Source organism: Opisthorchis viverrini (assembly GCF_000715545.1).
Source record: "Opisthorchis viverrini unplaced genomic scaffold opera_v5_35, whole genome shotgun sequence".
Taxonomy (NCBI): domain Eukaryota; kingdom Metazoa; phylum Platyhelminthes; class Trematoda; order Opisthorchiida; family Opisthorchiidae; genus Opisthorchis; species Opisthorchis viverrini.
Genome location: NW_008751691.1, coordinates 1,154,544 through 1,172,799, shown reverse-complemented (window position 1 = coordinate 1,172,799; position 18,256 = coordinate 1,154,544). Strand labels below are relative to the sequence as shown.

General features: G+C 43.4%; 1 protein-coding gene across 1 annotated transcript in view; it reads right to left on the bottom strand.

Annotated features, from left to right (window-relative positions):
* Positions 1-221: 221 nt before the first annotated feature.
* The window catches only part of T265_02738 (hypothetical protein), a gene marked incomplete at both ends in the record, with an annotated part of 26,484 nt that continues 8,449 nt past the window's right edge, over positions 222-18,256 (bottom strand). The window contains 3 exons of the mRNA XM_009167053.1: positions 222-801; positions 4,810-4,997; positions 8,051-8,132. Of these exons, the coding sequence (XP_009165317.1) occupies positions 751-801; positions 4,810-4,997; positions 8,051-8,132 (321 nt within the window). The remainder of the gene's footprint in view (positions 802-4,809; positions 4,998-8,050; positions 8,133-18,256) is intronic.

The window sequence follows — 18,256 nt, the reverse complement described above, 5'->3', positions numbered from 1 at the left end:
CTCAGTATCCGATTAGAAAATGTGTTGATAAAAACACCAACTATGGAGAACCCACTGCCTCCCTCTTTTTTGGACCCTAATTCGCAAGGATCTTCAAAAATTCGAATCATTCTATCTAATCTCAGCATTTTTGAAAATACAGGGTGCCGAACACGGGAGAATTTGGCAACTTTCAGTACGCATTTACCTTCATGAAAAAGAGCACGTTTTGGCATTTGGCGCATTTTTTATACTTTTGATTGGCGAATGTCTATTGTATTGGATGAACGATAAATCTGGGTTTGAGGGAATTAGTAATCCCAATGAGATAGAGTGACCCACAGTGCACTTACAAACTCGGCCTTCAAACCAGTTTTTCTAACCGTTGTCTCCTGCAGACTTGTATGTAGGATTCGAAGGTGTATGAAATTCACTCAACCACAACAAGTTTCAGAAGGAAATTACAAGCTGCTACTAAGCAAAAAAATGCTTTTTCATGGCTTGAAAACAAAATAATTTGCGGTTTCTTTTTCTCGGGTTGGCCATGAGGAAAACTAATGATATCACAAGTTTCATAAAGTATTTAGTAGTCAACCGTTAGAAAAAATATATTGGCTTAGTGACGAGGGTAAAACACAATCGGACAGCCTTGTTCCAGTTCTTAATGAACATTGGTCTGGAAAGTAAACACCATTGTTTTCAATGGATCTTGCTGTTGGTTTGCTCAACAAAGCATGGTTAACTTTGTAAGTGCTTGGCCATTCGCGCCGATTAGACAATGTCGACGCAAATAGTGAACGACGTGAAGCATATTAGTGTTAGCTGAAATGAAAAACAAACGGGATATAGCATGCAGGTATTGTAGTATGCGTAGGATGATTCTCATTGGTTGATTTGAAACGTCAACAGAGTGTGGTAATGACGTGGCACTAATGGATCACAGCGTAATGGGCAGGCAAATTTGAAATTTGGCAGCCAACAAAGTGTCTAGCTTATTTCTCAGGTTGTGTAGCAGACATTTAGGTGTGTGCTATCTTTTACTGATTAGACAAAAAACTTTCTGTGGTTGTTTTCTTCTGGTTTGAAATGGACGTTACGTGAACGGTGTTGCCGTGCTCTTATTTCAAAATGGCGGAAACAGCGTAGCCGCTCGTATTCACGTCTAGTCCAAAGACTTTTGGATTTCTGACTGATGCATCGTTACGAGATCCGCACGAAGATTCCTGGTCGTTCTTCTGGTCTAAAGCAAACCGTATTTGCAGATTTGGGGTTTTGCGGGATAGCTATTTTTGTCCATATTCACACCACTCTCGCTTGAACGATCGTCCTCCTGTTCTGGCGTACTTATTCCGGTGAGTCCACACCAAACGGAATCACTGGACTCGAGCTTCGCTCTTATCAGAACTCATATCCAATGGCCGTGCCGGGATTCGAACCCCGGACATCTGACATGCGAGGCGAGCATGCAACCACTACTCCACCGACGCACGTTGGACGCATATGAATTTTCACGTCTGAACAGGTGAACGTGTTCACACTTGAGCAATCTCACTGGTGTACCCGACTCATCGAACGACGACCATGACTATGGACAAAAATTACCTATCCCGCGAAACCCCAAAACTGCAGCCAAAAAAGTTGCCCCGTGGGTTTCAAGCGTTTGTCGCGCTACCTGACTGGCGGGTCAATCGATCGTCAAAACCAGGGCCGTCGTTCGATGAGTCGGGTACACAAATCAGATTGCTCGACCGTGAACACGTTCGCCTGTTCCGACGTGCGTTGGTGGAGTAGTGGTTACACGCTCACCCTGCAAGTCAGATGTCCGGGGTTCACATCCCGGCACGGCCATTGGATATGCACTGCTGATGAGCTCTAATAAGAGTCCAGTGGGACTCGGTAATGGACTCACCGGAATAGTTACGACAGGAGGACGAATAGTTACGCCAGAACAGGAGGACGACTGTTCAAACGAGAGTGGTGTGACCACGAACAAAATATAAACTGCATTTCTGTGGATTTCACAGCTTCAGTGATGTTAACCTGTGATCCTTTGACTGGATTGTGACACTTACTGTCAGTGGTGTGCCGAATCAAAGTCTGAGACCAAAGGTGGGTTGACAAACATGCATTCGGCAAGACCTTTTCAAGTCATACAGTTGCAAAGGCCAAGACGGCAGTAATTAACACAATTCGATGAGCACGGAATCCGCGCGGGAGACGGCATTGGATACTTGTCAAGGCAACTCGGTCGTGTTGCTTACAAGGCGCCCGCTGATCAACCCAGATTGGCAGAGCAAGGCACAATCACCATACGACATCGCTACCCAACCTTTAGACGGCAAAAACAGTTTGTCCGCCACGGTCTAGCTCATCTCCCTTCCCCACACACACATATAATCCTGTGCTGAAGACAACCACAGCACTGCCTGTACTGCCCAACTCAGGCTGTACTACTGATGAATTAAACAGGTTGTTCCATGACAGGTAGCCCATAACGTCTCTCATTCCTGTTTCATATACACCGTGCTCATCGAATCGCGCCAAATACTGCTATCTCATCCTCTGCAAATGTATGAGTTGAGAAGACCCTGTCAAAAACATGTTTGTAATCCATCCTTGTTGTTATTCTAAATGGAAATTTTCGAAGCTAAGCATTAGTCAGTGTGAAATTACTGTTTCAGAGAGATTTGGTAAGAAAACCGGTGCCCGAGACCGGAAAAGCAAGGCCGTAAAATCCGGTTTCAGCATGAAAACAATCTTTTGTAAATGTTAGCCACCCGCACAGCAAACAGAAACTTCAGACCGACACCCAGCACTGGTCAAGGCAAGAAATCTAAGAGATTGGTTCCCTGACTACCTTAAGACCCGATCAACCTGGTTACTCACCCACTTGGCCTGACGAAGCTCTTGTGTCAAAAGCGAAACGCTGTCCAGCAATAAATCGATTGATTGTTTACCAAACCTCTCTGAAACGAGGGCTACTCAATCGGTCCCAAACATTTCCTAGGTGAAACTGCCATTGCGTTTCAATCTTGACAGCGAGGCAACTGTGTGTTGCAAAGCAACGGTTCCGATTCGACTGGGAATCACACTGAAACAGTAGTTTTGTACATTTCATTGCACAAGTCCCCGGAAGAACCAACTCAGTTTTCCCCATTAGATAAACTAAGTGCTGTGAAATTCGTATTAAAGTATCTTGTTAGAAAACTGTCTGCTCTGAAGACAACGTGTACGTGGAAATCTGGCAAAAATGTTTCATTTCTGCTACCACTAAAAAATTCATCTGACATCCACTGGACCCCCCACCCGTTGCTTTGCTTCTCTAGTGGTCACTCACTAGATCACGTGTTAGGAACACTCAAACCACGTGACAATTCCTGTCCCACTCGCAACCTCAGCCGACAATATGTACACAACAACTTCCCATCTACAAGGCTACCACCTGCGTCACTCGCCAGGATTACGAACTTCAATACATCAGGTCAAGTTGTGCAAGTATCAAACACAAGTAGGGTAGCCCTCTCTTCATACGTACTCAATAACTAGGCATACACCTCGGCCCAACCACACACACTCACGCGCACAGGACAGGAAGTCAGCCGAGTTCCACGAGTCTCCACGAGTAACCGCGGGACACGTGTAGAAGCTATACTACGGAGAACACACGTCCGGCGTCAGGAACTCTCAACAGTTAGTTGTCTTCAGACGCTAAGCCACTTTTTGGCTTATTCCACTTTTCGCACTGTATCTATCTGTTTTTAGTCATCACCATTCTGGTAAAACAGACATTTGTTAGGGCTTGTCACCTTCTGATAGTCAACCTAATTACGTTACCGCCAGAGCACTAACACTCCTCGCTATTAGGAAGCGAAGGTGCACAAAAACAGACAAATTTGAATTTCGCAACCTTCAGATGGTTACTGTGCCATCAAATTTCCCAAGGCCAAACATTACGAGCAACATTTATCCGTCAGCGGAGTTTGAGAAAAGAAAAGGAATTCTAGACGAATCTGTCGTCTCCCATCGAATGCACTGTACAAAGGTTGCCGCCTCGTGTTCAGTCGACACGACGTTTAAGGCATTGCGTTATATATACTTGACGTGATATACTACTTGAAGGTAACTCCCCAAAGTCCTGTTTCATCTTTCATTGGGCTCATCATGTGAATGAAACTGGCATTGCGCAGTCGAGCAGTTTTCAGTAGCCTCGTGAGTAGCATAGTTCACCAGTATGGTACACACACATGAGTTGGTCTTTATGCAGCGAATTTAGTTGAAGAATGAGACAAGCGAGAGCTTCAATTGATTCGCAGTTTGTTGTAGAACATAAGTGTGAGTGTAACTGGGGGGCATGCCTAACTGATGAACCGCAAAATAGACGAAACAAGTAGTGAGCTGCCGAACATCATTCACCATCCTTGGAATAAAAGTGCAGATTACTTGCAAATATCCCCAAGCATAAAACAATATGATACTTTCAATCGGTGCTGAGAACTAAGGGTTTTCAAAGGACGCTTCCAATACAAGAACTCCAACGCGAATCCCGGAGTTTTCTGAACCTCACAAGCTGGAACTTGATTGTCCGCTGCAATTGAAGACAGCTCAAAGCATTCAAGAACCCACCAATCCACACCAAGGAGCCTTTCAGGATCTGCGTTTTCCTTGGGTGCTGAATAAAATATCTTCCAGCCAAATTAAACACTTGTTCAAACCGTAGCCACTTTCTACAGGCCTAGAAGTCAAGAGAATCGCCTTGGTAAAAATTAGCCTCGCAAAATTTTTAGAACAAACACTTTTTTGAGGTTAAAAGAATTTGGTGCATTCACGTACCAACAATCCCATGAGACCGGCTATTCCAAAAACCAGATAGTCGAAATACTGAAGGAATGTGTTACGAAGTGGCTCCTGGCACGGTGTGTAAATATTGCTATTGTTCGCGGTGAATCTCGTGGGACAGTCCTCGTAGACGAGCTGATAATGTTGGTCCATTTTGCAGCAGATTATCGGGTGCTTCAGGTCTGCGAATAAATTACGGAAGGTGGGGATGGGATTGGTGGACGAGTTAGCAATTCAGACGTGAACAGATACATATTTTTGAATGGATGTACAATGTATTTGAGGTTTACTGACCAAGGTTAAGGATGTTGGTTACCACTTGTCGACAGAACCGAAAGGGGAATTTATGAACCGCTGTGATGGAAGTCCTGGCCAACAAATATTGTGATTGAACAAAAGTTTCCAACAGTTTACAAGTGCCCGTATTTCTGGATGTATGACAAACTTTCCATACCAAAAAACTGTTCAGTCAGGAAGTGACATTATGAAAACCAAACAAGATGGTGTGTTCGACTGTAATTTGTCCTGTGAGTTAAGCCAATCCGTGTGGAAAAGCCGAGAAGCACTGAGTTGCTGTTTTATTCTTGTTGAGGCTCATCAGCATTGCGCATCTTTGGAAACTCAAGGGAATTTCGAACCCACACCGTCACGCTTAGAGTGGTTCAGACACTTCCGTTCGGCCACGGTCAGCTATTCAACATTGTAATTGGCCACTCATCCACCAATCATGGAATTCACATCACGTGGTCACGTGCTGATTGACCGGCTCTCAAGTGATGACTGCTCAGACGTAGGCTTCAGTTGTCCAAGCTTTTTATACGTTGGATTGTGTCTCGCTTCATGGTGCTAAGGGTACCAAACTAAACCGTTCAACTCTCGTTTGATAAGCTAATGGTCAAGAAGCGACTGGTAGTGACTAATGCAGTTGAGAAAACAGTGAAATTAACGAATACGATGCACAGATTTACTGTTTTTGAAGTAGTAAAAAAAAGGCGCAACAAAGTTGTAAATTGCCTGACCATAACAGGAATATTAAACGTGCAGAAAGAAGTTTGGAGAAAGTGGTGCGAAGTACTACAACGAAACGACAAGACCAAGGAAACACCCCAGAGGCTTCTTCCATAAAATTATCCAGTAGTGTTCACCTTTCAAACTCCTAACGCAATTTACTATGTATACGATGATTCCTTAACAGCTGAATCCCAGCTAAATCTCTCTTTTACGACATCCTTTAATCGACTTTCCCGACAAAAGCAAGTCAATACGAAAATGACTGCAATTCGCGAGTGGCGTCAAATTTAGGTTCAAGTGAAAAATGAGGTTGATGAGAACTATGGGACTGTGTATACATGATGAGTACCAAGTGGGGTGAAACTCGTCTCAGTTACCTCAACTCTGATGTGCTCGGTCTGGTCAATGCACTGGGATACCCCCATCATCCTCCCTAATGGAAGGGGATCCCCATAATTCTGTTTCACTGTCAGATTTTTGTAAACTCTGAGTGAATATATGCATCGCCTGTTCCTCACCAAGTTGAAACCAATAATACAGGTTGTGAACAGAAAGTCTTGGCATTTGGGTACCTCAAGCCTTCGGTGTTCTGATTGGAATTTGATAAAGCCATGGTTGTTCAACGTTGACTCCACAAATGAAGTCTTATGGCCACACTTCTGACAGGCAACGCCCAAGTAGATCCTTCTGAAAAAACCATCGTCTTTTGTAAAGCGCTATAAACTGCGTATGCTGAATCCACTATTGTCTTCCTGTCGGCAACGTCCGATGATATAATTCGGTCAAAACATTAGGGAATTCTTATCAGATGATTAAACTATCTTACAACAAAAACCACCCTGCAGCTGGTTTGTAATAAGATTTTGAACGATTCCCGAAAACGGCAAAAGATCTATAGTTTTGGTATCGGCTCAGATTTAATTGGAAATTGGCGAGAAGATTGTACCAATAACATAACTCTATTTACACCGACCTGTGTCCTCTTCATTCAGCTCTAGATCGGTCTATAGTAGTACGTTTTCGCCCACGGAAATGCAGAACGAGATAAGTGACATATGTAAGTATATTGAACTGAATCAGGAGAATTCGGTCTTTCCCTCTGTATTCCTGACACACGAGAGCATCGAATCTGAGTTTTAATTCTACCGAAGCTAATCAACCGTGCGGTGTCGACATTTGGACCAGATGCCTGACATGTCGGGCGACTCCGGTCATCTCATCATCGTCCGCCATACACAGACCTGCATCTCGGCCTTTCAACTTGTTTGCTAGAATTTGCACAGGAGTTATGCACGGAAGATGATCACAAAGTAGAAGAGATCGAGTCTGCCGTCCCCTCTCCTAGGTGTTGCGCAAAGACGGAAAGATCCCTGTTCGAATGGGAGCTTAAAAACAGTAATTGTGTTGCAGGGGCTACACCCTTTGCTCTTTGCACTTACAATCCACTCCCGCTCTGATCACTGGGACAAACCTTCACATTTATTACTACAGTTGACAAGAAAAGATCAATACTATGAACCAGTGAGAAGCTCAGAGGAAGGGTACTTTCATTGGATGTGTGAAAATGCCCTGTGAGAAGTCATCACTCGAACAGCCAATCAATAAGTGACCACGTGATGTTTTCGTGATTGAGATATGGGTGGTGGTATGTCCTCTCTCAATGAGAGCTAATCACACTGCTGATCAGCCACTTTTGGCCAAACGGTAAATTGTTTAACCACTAGCGGGAAGATTGCGGGTTCGAAACTCCGAAAGTTTCGTGGAATATGTACTGCCGGTTAACCGGCCAAGTGACCAGTTACAGACAATTTGATTGGGAAGCAAGACTCTCATTGGCATCTTATTGACAAAAACTGAACTTCCATCTTCTCCTGAACACGTCTTCTTAAACTTTCCTGGATATTCATTGACTCAAGTCATTCATTGCTCAACTCCAAGCGAATGCTACAAAGCAACTCCACGAATTCCGCAATCAGTCTCCCCTTTCAAGAGACGCAAAGCGAATTTACAAGAAGAAAACATACTACTCGCATGCCTCCCCATCAGTAGCATTGACGTTACACCATTGAATATGTATTCAGGATAGTAAATTTTAAAAATGTGTATAAAAATGATGAGTTCAGTATAGCTGAAAATTGTTTCGTAAATAAAACCACGTCAAGAAATTAGCTTTACCTTCAGAAACTGAAAATATTTTTAAAAAATCACCAAAAAATATACTTACCAGTGTAGGATTTTCCTCCGTACGTATCATTCGATTTCATGCTTGTGAACTCCGAACTATTGTGTAGTCCACAGCAACCAAGCTGAAGTATAAAAAAGGGGCTTTTTCTTAGCAAGTTATAATCACAGAGGATAATGAAGTTGGTCGGGTCTTTTTTCATCCCGCTTTCAAATTAATCTTGAAAAAAATCACTTGGAGATACTCTTTCCTAATTTGGTAAACCTCGTTTTCTACTCAGCCTTGAAGGTGAGAACTGTTGGGAATAAACTTGAGTCAGGTTATTCAATCTTTTCGCCACTAAATCTGACAGGGAAAAAGCATTGTATGGAAAAACAATGCAATCAGCACGTGGGCAAAAAAACAATATCGTTCGGAGTCTTTAATCTCTAGAACTCAGGAATTAATTCCTCCCCATTTCATCCTTCCACTTTGTCTCACTCCTTGAATCCGTTCATCTCCTTAGTGGTGATATCTTCTTCATTTCTGTGGTCTTGGAAGTAATCTTCTTAGCCTTTTTGTCCCTCCAAGTATAAAAAAATTATCAGAACTGGTCAATCAATATTTGCGTTCAAGGGACAATCAATCCATAGTTCAAACACGTCATCCCGATAGGTACTAGATGCGGTACTTGTCTACGGGACTTTGTGTTGCTATCTGAGAGTTCTAAATGGTTGGTTGAAAGTGAGCTAAACGACACACTGTGTGTCGAGGATGGGGATATATCTTTGGAATTTAACTGGGTGTTGACCTGATATGCTCAGTGTACAAGTTGGAGGAAATCCTCTTCCTCTATACCGGTGAAAGTAAGAAGGCCTTCGCCAGGAAGCTGTTTACTGGAAAACACCAGCTGAAGTTACAGGAAAGCGAAACTCTCCTATGTATCTTGTTTACAAAAATTAAATATCCATCTTCTCCCTGAACGTTTCTTCGTGAACTTTCCCGGATATTCAGTAACTGTTACTCAAATGCAAGCAAATGTGACTCCACAAATTCCGTAATAGATCTCACTTTTCAAGAGACGCGAAGCGGATTTACGAGAGTACATACTACTTGCATGCCTTATCAGTAGTATCCACCGTTACACCGGTACGTTCTAGAAGTCCTACCACACCATCTTTCAACACCAATGCTAATGAGCTTTATTGGTTGGCACGGAAAAAGTACCGTTTTCCGTCGTATATATCCCATGGTGCCCCAATACTAACCGAAATATCCGCAAGCGCACTTTATTCTTGAGCGAGTGTTGTCTGAAAAGGGTTGTAGTTGATGGAACAATTCCTAGGAACACTCGAACAGATTTCGTCTTCCTGGATTTCATTTTGTAATTGGACTTCAATTTTGATACGAGGTAAACAAATATGCCACTACTCATGATGTCCAGGAAACCCCTTGTTTTACGATTTAAATTTAAATTTAAATATTACTGCTAGAAATTATATGGCTGTTGACGATAAACGCAAATAGAAGTCACCCGAGTCTATCATTGATGATGGCCTTAATGGAAGCTTCGCGACATTCAACTGGGCCTCTTGTGAGCCACAACGTTATCTGAAACATAAGTTCAACTTTGTGTTCAAGCGCGAAAACTCGACTGACGAGAATTTGGAGACATGTCCCAACTGATCAGCCCTAAGAGAGGCGGAACCGATAGTGGGTGTTCAGTTTCCATCGATTTTATGAGAGCAACACATCAAGGAAAATAAGTAATGAACTTGCTTGTCGCTCCTGCTAGAATTTGAGGCGACTGTGCATCACATTCAGTTGAGTTTTAAATTTGTCTCTCGTTGACACCTAATCGATTTCCACACCTGTGCGTATTCGACCAACCATTTCAGTATTGCCAGTTTTCAGTGCTCAGCACCAACTGTACGGCATTTATTTAAACCGGCGCTTCTCTCTTCCTAAAATTTATTGGTTCACTTGTGGCCCAGGGGATTAAAACGGCTCATCATCATCATCATCACCATCATCATCATTGTCAGCTGTAATAACCGCGTACGCCTCGTACAGTGGTTGTAGCTACCGCAGTTTCCTTCACCGATGATTGGGGGGTAAGTAGCTGCGCATTGCAGGTGGGAGCTGATAAATAGGTGCATAAATTGAGCATTGTCAGTGGGCTGTCAAATGGGTGGAGGGTCGGAAAAGGAGCTATGCATTGAAGGCAATAGCTTGGATGCACGACCGCCATTGAGGGCGCGACTGGGCCATGTCTAACAATGTCTCTTACCGTTGATGTGGCCCGTCTCGGAGTTCCCATCCATGAAGACGTCACTGACCGGCACAGATGAGTTTGCTGGTAATGGCTTTCACACTTCGCTGTCAAGTCATAGTTTGACTGCCTCCGGCTCTCTTTCACCCTTCACGTGGTTGTGCGAAAGTAGCCCTTCGAGGAAGTCGGTCGGTGGCATGCGTAGCACGTGGCCAAGCCAGCGCAACCTGTGCAGTGTGAACAGTTCATCAATCGAGGATGAGTTATTTATCCCGAATACCATTCGACGTACTTCAGAATTGCTGATCCGGTGTTCCCACCAGATTCTGGCAATGCTCTGAAGACATCGATGACTTTTTCATCAAAAGATACCAACTGAGAGCTTTTAACAGTTCAGATCGCTCTCGGTCGCTCTTAGTCGACCTGGTAATAACGAGTGGACAACATGGTTGTGAATTGAGTTCTGTTATAGAGCAGTTGGACAGCTTGAATTAATGGCTTCTGTGCACACCATATGGGCTGTAATGTATCATGGGAAGTCACCAGTATCGTCGTTCAACTGCCTATCGGTATGGACAGTGCACAAGCGAGGTCAGTCAGGTGGAAATAATTTCGCGCCGTTTCAACGCGGTGTCTTTGCCTGAGAGATAAGCCCTCTATGCCGAGGTCGAGTGATGGCGCAATTCCATCATAGTTTGGCCAGTTAATCTACGGAAATAACGCCTGATTCAACAGTGTTAATTACGGCAAACTGATCAACCCTCACACTGGTGGTTGTCATTTGCGGTAAAATCAGTTAATAAAGCCTCAACAACGGTTTGCTCAACAATCTCGTCCCAGTTCGCGGCATCAAATTCGAGTACGTTTGCTGATTACTCACCAAGAAAACAGCTGATATCCTACGCAGCTCAGCAGGCCAATCAGCATTTCCAGCTGGGTTAAAGTGTTGAGCTCATAATCTCTTCTCGATTGCGTTAGTCAAGCCCCACCTAGGGGCAGTATGGATGGACTTAAAATTCAAAACGACCCCGAAACAAGTGGACAAACTACAAAAGCGGGTCTTTTCAGGAACCTGTACGATTGAGATAAAGATCCTATTCGAGAGGTATCCGATCAAGCAAATCGGTTTACGGTCATACTGGTGAATAGTTCAGACCAGATTCTGTTGGCTATTATTCGTTGGCACTGGTTTATAATGCCTGCTCACTACCAAACGATTAATTGTCTGGCAGGCGCTTCGTCCTATCAATAAAGCCAATCTATGCCGAAAAGGAGCACGGTGCAGCTGTGACATTCTTATTGGGAATCATCGGCAGTGTGCACCTCAAGAAACTCCCAAGAGTCTCGGGCCTGCAACCTCCTGACTAGTAGTTTGAACACTTAACCGTTCGGCCACGAGCGTCTTATTATTAGGAGAACCAGCTCCGAACGTAACGGGACTGCATAACAGCCAATGGAACAACCGTTTTCGTTGAAAAAGATTTCATTGGTTGTTCTTCACTCGCCCTTGATAGGTGAGTTGTAGTCTTGGTATCACTTTTTTTGACCCGCTTGTACGCGACACGTTCGTTGATTTTCTCTGGTTTGGCCAAGTGGACCAGTCTATCAATCGGCTATCCAGACCGGGGTTCACGGTTATAAGAAGGCATTAAGGAGACTGTGGTCAACAAAACTTATCAGCAATGTAATTGACTCGCACCACTCATCCTTCAATCACGGAATTCACTTGACGCGGTCACACACTGAGAAGTCCCTGTTCAGATTGGACACAACTCGATACGACACTCTTTTATCAGGTGACGAAAAATTCGAAAATATTGGCACAGTCCAAACCTACTCGAACGCAATCATCCAGAACGAGTGTTCTCCTAAACTACATACACCCAACGTGCGACTAAAACGAGCATAAGTGTGCTTCCCATCAACTCGTTCAGTGGTTGGTGGGTAGTAAGGCCCCCATTTTGTAAACTGTTAGCTCTACGTTGCTCGAACTATCCCTTCGACGTATACCAACTCTTTAATCGCTCGAAGATGCTTTTTTTCGACTTTTATGCCTATCAATACCTGCTTACGCTTGAGACTTCATCGATACCAATAATATATATCCTCCGGTACTTTCATTGCTTTTCCCAGAGATCTTGTTTCACTGTAAATAGAAAAGTTCACTTTGAATTTGAAGGCGTCATTAGGGGAAACCCCAGCTGATATTGCCATAGTCAGTCTATTGGGTCTAACGCAAAGACCCAAGCCTGTGAAGACACTTTGAGTGCACTTCTATACAAGCAACCATTTAATGCTATTTTTATTCTTACCTCTTGACCTTTATTAGTGATCGATCTAACTTGTATACACCCCAAGAGAGTGAGATAAATGGAAGTTCACGCTTTTAGTTACTCATCACCCGACCACCGGATTCGAGTTTGTAGAGTACTGCTCACCGTAAGCCTACATAGAATGTTCAGTATCTTCAAGTCGGTAGTTTGCAGGTGAGAACTAGTCAAAACCCTCCAGAAATACACTCATTTGCAAATCAATTTGGTTTTCACGAGAGACTTAACTGAATCTCTGGTTTATGATATAAGGCGGCCTGTGTGCAGCACATTCAGTTGTAGAATATCATAAACGACAGATTCAGTTGAGTCCCTCGTGAAAACCAAATTGATTTGCAAATGAGTGTATTTCTGGAGGGTTTTGACTAGTTCTCACCTGCAAACTACCGACTTGAAGATACTGAACATTCTATGTAGGCTTACGGTGAGCAGTACTCTACAAACTCGAATCCGGTGGTCGGGTGATGAGTAACTAAAAGCGTGAACTTCCATTTATCTCACTCTCTTGGGGTGTATACAAGTTAGATCGATTCCCGAATACCATTCGACGTACTTCAGAATTGCTGATCCGGTGTTCCCACCAGATTCTGGCAATGCTCTGAAGACATCGATGACTTTTTCATCAAAAGATACCAACTGAGAGCTTTTAACAGTTCAGATCGCTCTCGGTCGCTCTTAGTCGACCTGGTAATAACGAGTGGACAACATGGTTGTGAATTGAGTTCTGTTATAGAGCAGTTGGACAGCTTGAATTAATGGCTTCTGTGCACACCATATGGGCTGTAATGTATCATGGGAAGTCACCAGTATCGTCGTTCAACTGCCTATCGGTATGGACAGTGCACAAGCGAGGTCAGTCAGGTGGAAATAATTTCGCGCCGTTTCAACGCGGTGTCTTTGCCTGAGAGATAAGCCCTCTATGCCGAGGTCGAGTGATGGCGCAATTCCATCATAGTTTGGCCAGTTAATCTACGGAAATAACGCCTGATTCAACAGTGTTAATTACGGCAAACTGATCAACCCTCACACTGGTGGTTGTCATTTGCGGTAAAATCAGTTAATAAAGCCTCAACAACGGTTTGCTCAACAATCTCGTCCCAGTTCGCGGCATCAAATTCGAGTACGTTTGCTGATTACTCACCAAGAAAACAGCTGATATCCTACGCAGCTCAGCAGGCCAATCAGCATTTCCAGCTGGGTTAAAGTGTTGAGCTCATAATCTCTTCTCGATTGCGTTAGTCAAGCCCCACCTAGGGGCAGTATGGATGGACTTAAAATTCAAAACGACCCCGAAACAAGTGGACAAACTACAAAAGCGGGTCTTTTCAGGAACCTGTACGATTGAGATAAAGATCCTATTCGAGAGGTATCCGATCAAGCAAATCGGTTTACGGTCATACTGGTGAATAGTTCAGACCAGATTCTGTTGGCTATTATTCGTTGGCACTGGTTTATAATGCCTGCTCACTACCAAACGATTAATTGTCTGGCAGGCGCTTCGTCCTATCAATAAAGCCAATCTATGCCGAAAAGGAGCACGGTGCAGCTGTGACATTCTTATTGGGAATCGTCGGCAGTGTACACCTCAAGAAACTCCCAAGAGTCTCGGGCCTGCAACCTCCTGACTAGTAGTTTGAACACTTAACCGTTCGGCCACGAGCGTCTTATTATTAGGAGAACCAGCTCCGAACGTAACGGGACTGCATAACAGCCAATGGAACAACCGTTTTCGTTGAAAAAGATTTCATTGGTTGTTCTTCACTCGCCCTTGATAGGTGAGTTGTAGTCTTGGTATCACTTTTTTTGACCCGCTTGTACGCGACACGTTCGTTGATTTTCTCTGGTTTGGCCAAGTGGACCAGTCTATCAATCGGCTATCCAGACCGGGGTTCACGGTTATAAGAAGGCATTAAGGAGACTGTGGTCAACAAAACTTATCAGCAATGTAATTGACTCGCACCACTCATCCTTCAATCACGGAATTCACTTGACGCGGTCACACACTGAGAAGTCCCTGTTCAGATTGGACACAACTCGATACGACACTCTTTTATCAGGTGACGAAAAATTCGAAAATATTGGCACAGTCCAAACCTACTCGAACGCAATCATCCAGAACGAGTGTTCTCCTAAACTACATACACCCAACGTGCGACTAAAACGAGCATAAGTGTGCTTCCCATCAACTCGTTCAGTGGTTGGTGGGTAGTAAGGCCCCCATTTTGTAAACTGTTAGCTCTACGTTGCTCGAACTATCCCTTCGACGTATACCAACTCTTTAATCGCTCGAAGATGCTTTTTTCGACTTTTATGCCTATCAATACCTGCTTACGCTTGAGACTTCATCGATACCAATAATATATATCCTCCGGTACTTTCATTGCTTTTCCCAGAGATCTTGTTTTACTGTAAATAGAAAAGTTCACTTTGAATTTGAAGGCGTCATTAGGGAAACCCCAGCTGATATTGCCATAGTCAGTCTATTGGGTCTAACGCAAAGACCCAAGCCTGTGAAGACACTTTGAGTGCACTTCTATACAAGCAACCATTTAATGCTATTTTTATTCTTACCTCTTGACCTTTATTAGTGATCGATCTAACTTGTATACACCCCAAGAGAGTGAGATAAATGGAAGTTCACGCTTTTAGTTACTCATCACCCGACCACCGGATTCGAGTTTGTAGAGTACTGCTCACCGTAAGCCTACATAGAATGTTCAGTATCTTCAAGTCGGTAGTTTGCAGGTGAGAACTAGTCAAAACCCTCCAGAAATACACTCATTTGCAAATCAATTTGGTTTTNTCAGATCGAACTGGGGATCATTGACCGCCGAGAATCTTTTTGAAGTAGGTCACTTTGCTGACCCTGCATTCACCATACTGTTATGTAACCGAAACAGCGAAGCATTGTGGATAAGGGCTATTGATTCGAGCTGTCCAAGTGCTCTCAGGCCAATGTGTCGTTTTAGCTAGTTAGTTAGTTGTTACTGTTGGTAATGTTTGGTAATGTTGTTACTGTGTCCGTTTACGATAGAATTCTTAAATCTGCTATCGATCAATGTCAGCTGTTCGAAACTCGCATCTTCTGAAATTTCCGATGAAACAGGTCAAGGGCACCTGATGTTTCCATCCAAACTATGTGGTCTTACTCAGGAGAGTACGGATTAATGTATATCAACTAAGTTACAAGTTATTCAGTCTACTTGTAACACCAGGCAAGAACCCTAAACGTGAATAAGTAATCCATAGCAATGCATGAAGAATAACGTAGAATGATAGCCTTCAAAAGCAACATTATCACTTACAGCGGGTGATACAAAACCGACAACAAGACTGTTCCCGTCGTTCGTTTCCATGTTGAGGTAATCATGGACACATTCGAGGAAGAGGTCTTCGATGAAATCGGTAGCCTGTTTTGGGTTCATATGTGAAATGATCAGTGGCGTGACAACAACAAAGCATGCTAAATGGTTGGCATTTTACCACCACCATCGTTATTATCACCTTCAACAAAGCCATCAGTACGGACAACGTCATCGTCCACATTATCATCACGATCACCATCATCATTGTTACCCTCACCATCGTCATCACCGTCAGTATCATCACTATGGCTTTGGTTTCTTCATCAACTTCATTATGGTTACCAATGTCGCCATCAGCTTCGCGGGTATTACCACTTTCCTGAGCATCTATGTTATCCCCAACTGTTTTGTCACCATGCTGGTGGTTTTAGGTCCCAAATCTGAACGTCGATACGCGATAAATCAAAGGGAATTGGAAAGCACTGCCACACTAAAATTGAACAACATTCTTTTGTGTGAATACCGGGTGCAGAACACTCCAGAAACCACAGAAAATAAATAAGGTTGTTTCGAATTTCTCATTTCTTGACTCGGCGACTTTGAGGCACCCCCGGAATATTTCTCTCGTACTCCCGATTCGGTAGTATCGAAGACACTGCTTGCTGTGCACTTGACGTAAATAAATCAGACTTTGTATCCAAAGTTGTACTCCAGTTCAATATCAACTCAATAAAATTTGTAGCACATTATAGCCTTATAGAAACTTGAGCGCGAAAGCGACCCTCCGTAACATCGAAACTAGCCTAAAGTCTTGGTGTCGGCTTTGAGCTGTGAATGGGCAACTATTGAAGCTTTGAATTTTGAGTGAATGGAAAAGGCATCCTGAAGATATAAGACTTCAGAGAATCGACAGAGTTGCATTCGAGTCTAATCACTTCCTTTCCGCAGCCGGAGTGGCCAGGGATGCTAGGTAGTGGCCTGAAAACAGATGTATGACTTGGCTTTTTAATATGTTTTCAATTACTGCAATAAAACCTCTTCGTGGTCTTCACTAACTTATCTTAAATCTCTTTGTCACTCAATAATTCTACGGAATACAAATTGACTTCTACCAGAAATTCGCGTTAAGCAACTAGTGATGATTCATTGGTTTAGGGGCATAGTGCAGCCGCCGTAATCAAAATGGTACAGAGTTAAGTAACACGAGCTGCGAACTTTAATGCCTTGTCCAATAATCAGCAGCAGAAGCCCAATCCATTTAAAACNCGATTGGTCAACGGCTATTCAGAAACGGGAAATTCATTCTGCTTCATTCTACTTCATTCTGCCTAGTCTCTAGGATTCGACGGACTATTTCCAGGAAGGTCAGATTCCTGAAAATAACCGCAAAATTCTTGAAACCTGCTGAGACCCTAAGACTTTACCCAAACATCTGTAGAGGAGCCGGCAAGCATCTAGGTCAGTCAATCAATCGATTCAGCAACAGCCTGGATCGATGAAAAGTGGGATTAAAATAGCTCGAGATCCCTTGTAACATTTGCCTCGCTTTTTCGCTTGTTACTTGTTGGCGAGTCTCTTGCCGGCGGTTGTTCACTGGAGCGAGAACAGCAGTAAGATATAAGAATTATGTTTCCAAATCGGTCCAGAGTTGGTTACACTAAGCTGCTTCGCTTGTTATCTCTGAATTCTTGAGATTTTGGTGGCACTTACATTACCATAAGTGACTCACAACTTTTTCGAAAGGTCTCAGAAGATATTCCGTATCAGTTGCCACCGTCCTTGTGGCTGTACAAGTAAGCGCCATTAACTGTCAGATCGAACTGGGGATCATTGACCGCCAAGCATCTTTTTCAAGTAGGCCACTTTGCTGGCCCTACATTCACCAGACGAAACGGCGAAGCAATGTAGATAAAAGCTATTGATTGAAGCTCTTCAAATGCTCTCAGGCCAACGTGTCGTTTGAGATAGTTAGTTAGTTGTTACTGTGTCCGTTTACGATAGAATTCTTAGGTCTGCTATCGATCAATGTCAGCTGTTCGAAACACGCATCTTCTGACATTTCCAATGAAACAGGCCAAAGGCCCCTAATGTTTCCAACTTTAACTGCATCTTACTCAGGAGAATACGGGTCCATGTATATCAACTAAGTTACAAGTTATTCAGTCCACTTGTAACACCAAGCAAGAATCCTAAAAGTGAATAAGTAACCCACAGCAATGCATGACGAATAACGTAGGATGATAGCCTTCAAAAGCAACATTATCACTTACAGCGGGTGATATAAAACCGACAACAAGACTGTTCCCGTCGTTCGTTTCCATGTTGAGGTAATCATGGACACATTCGAGGAAGAGGTCTTCGA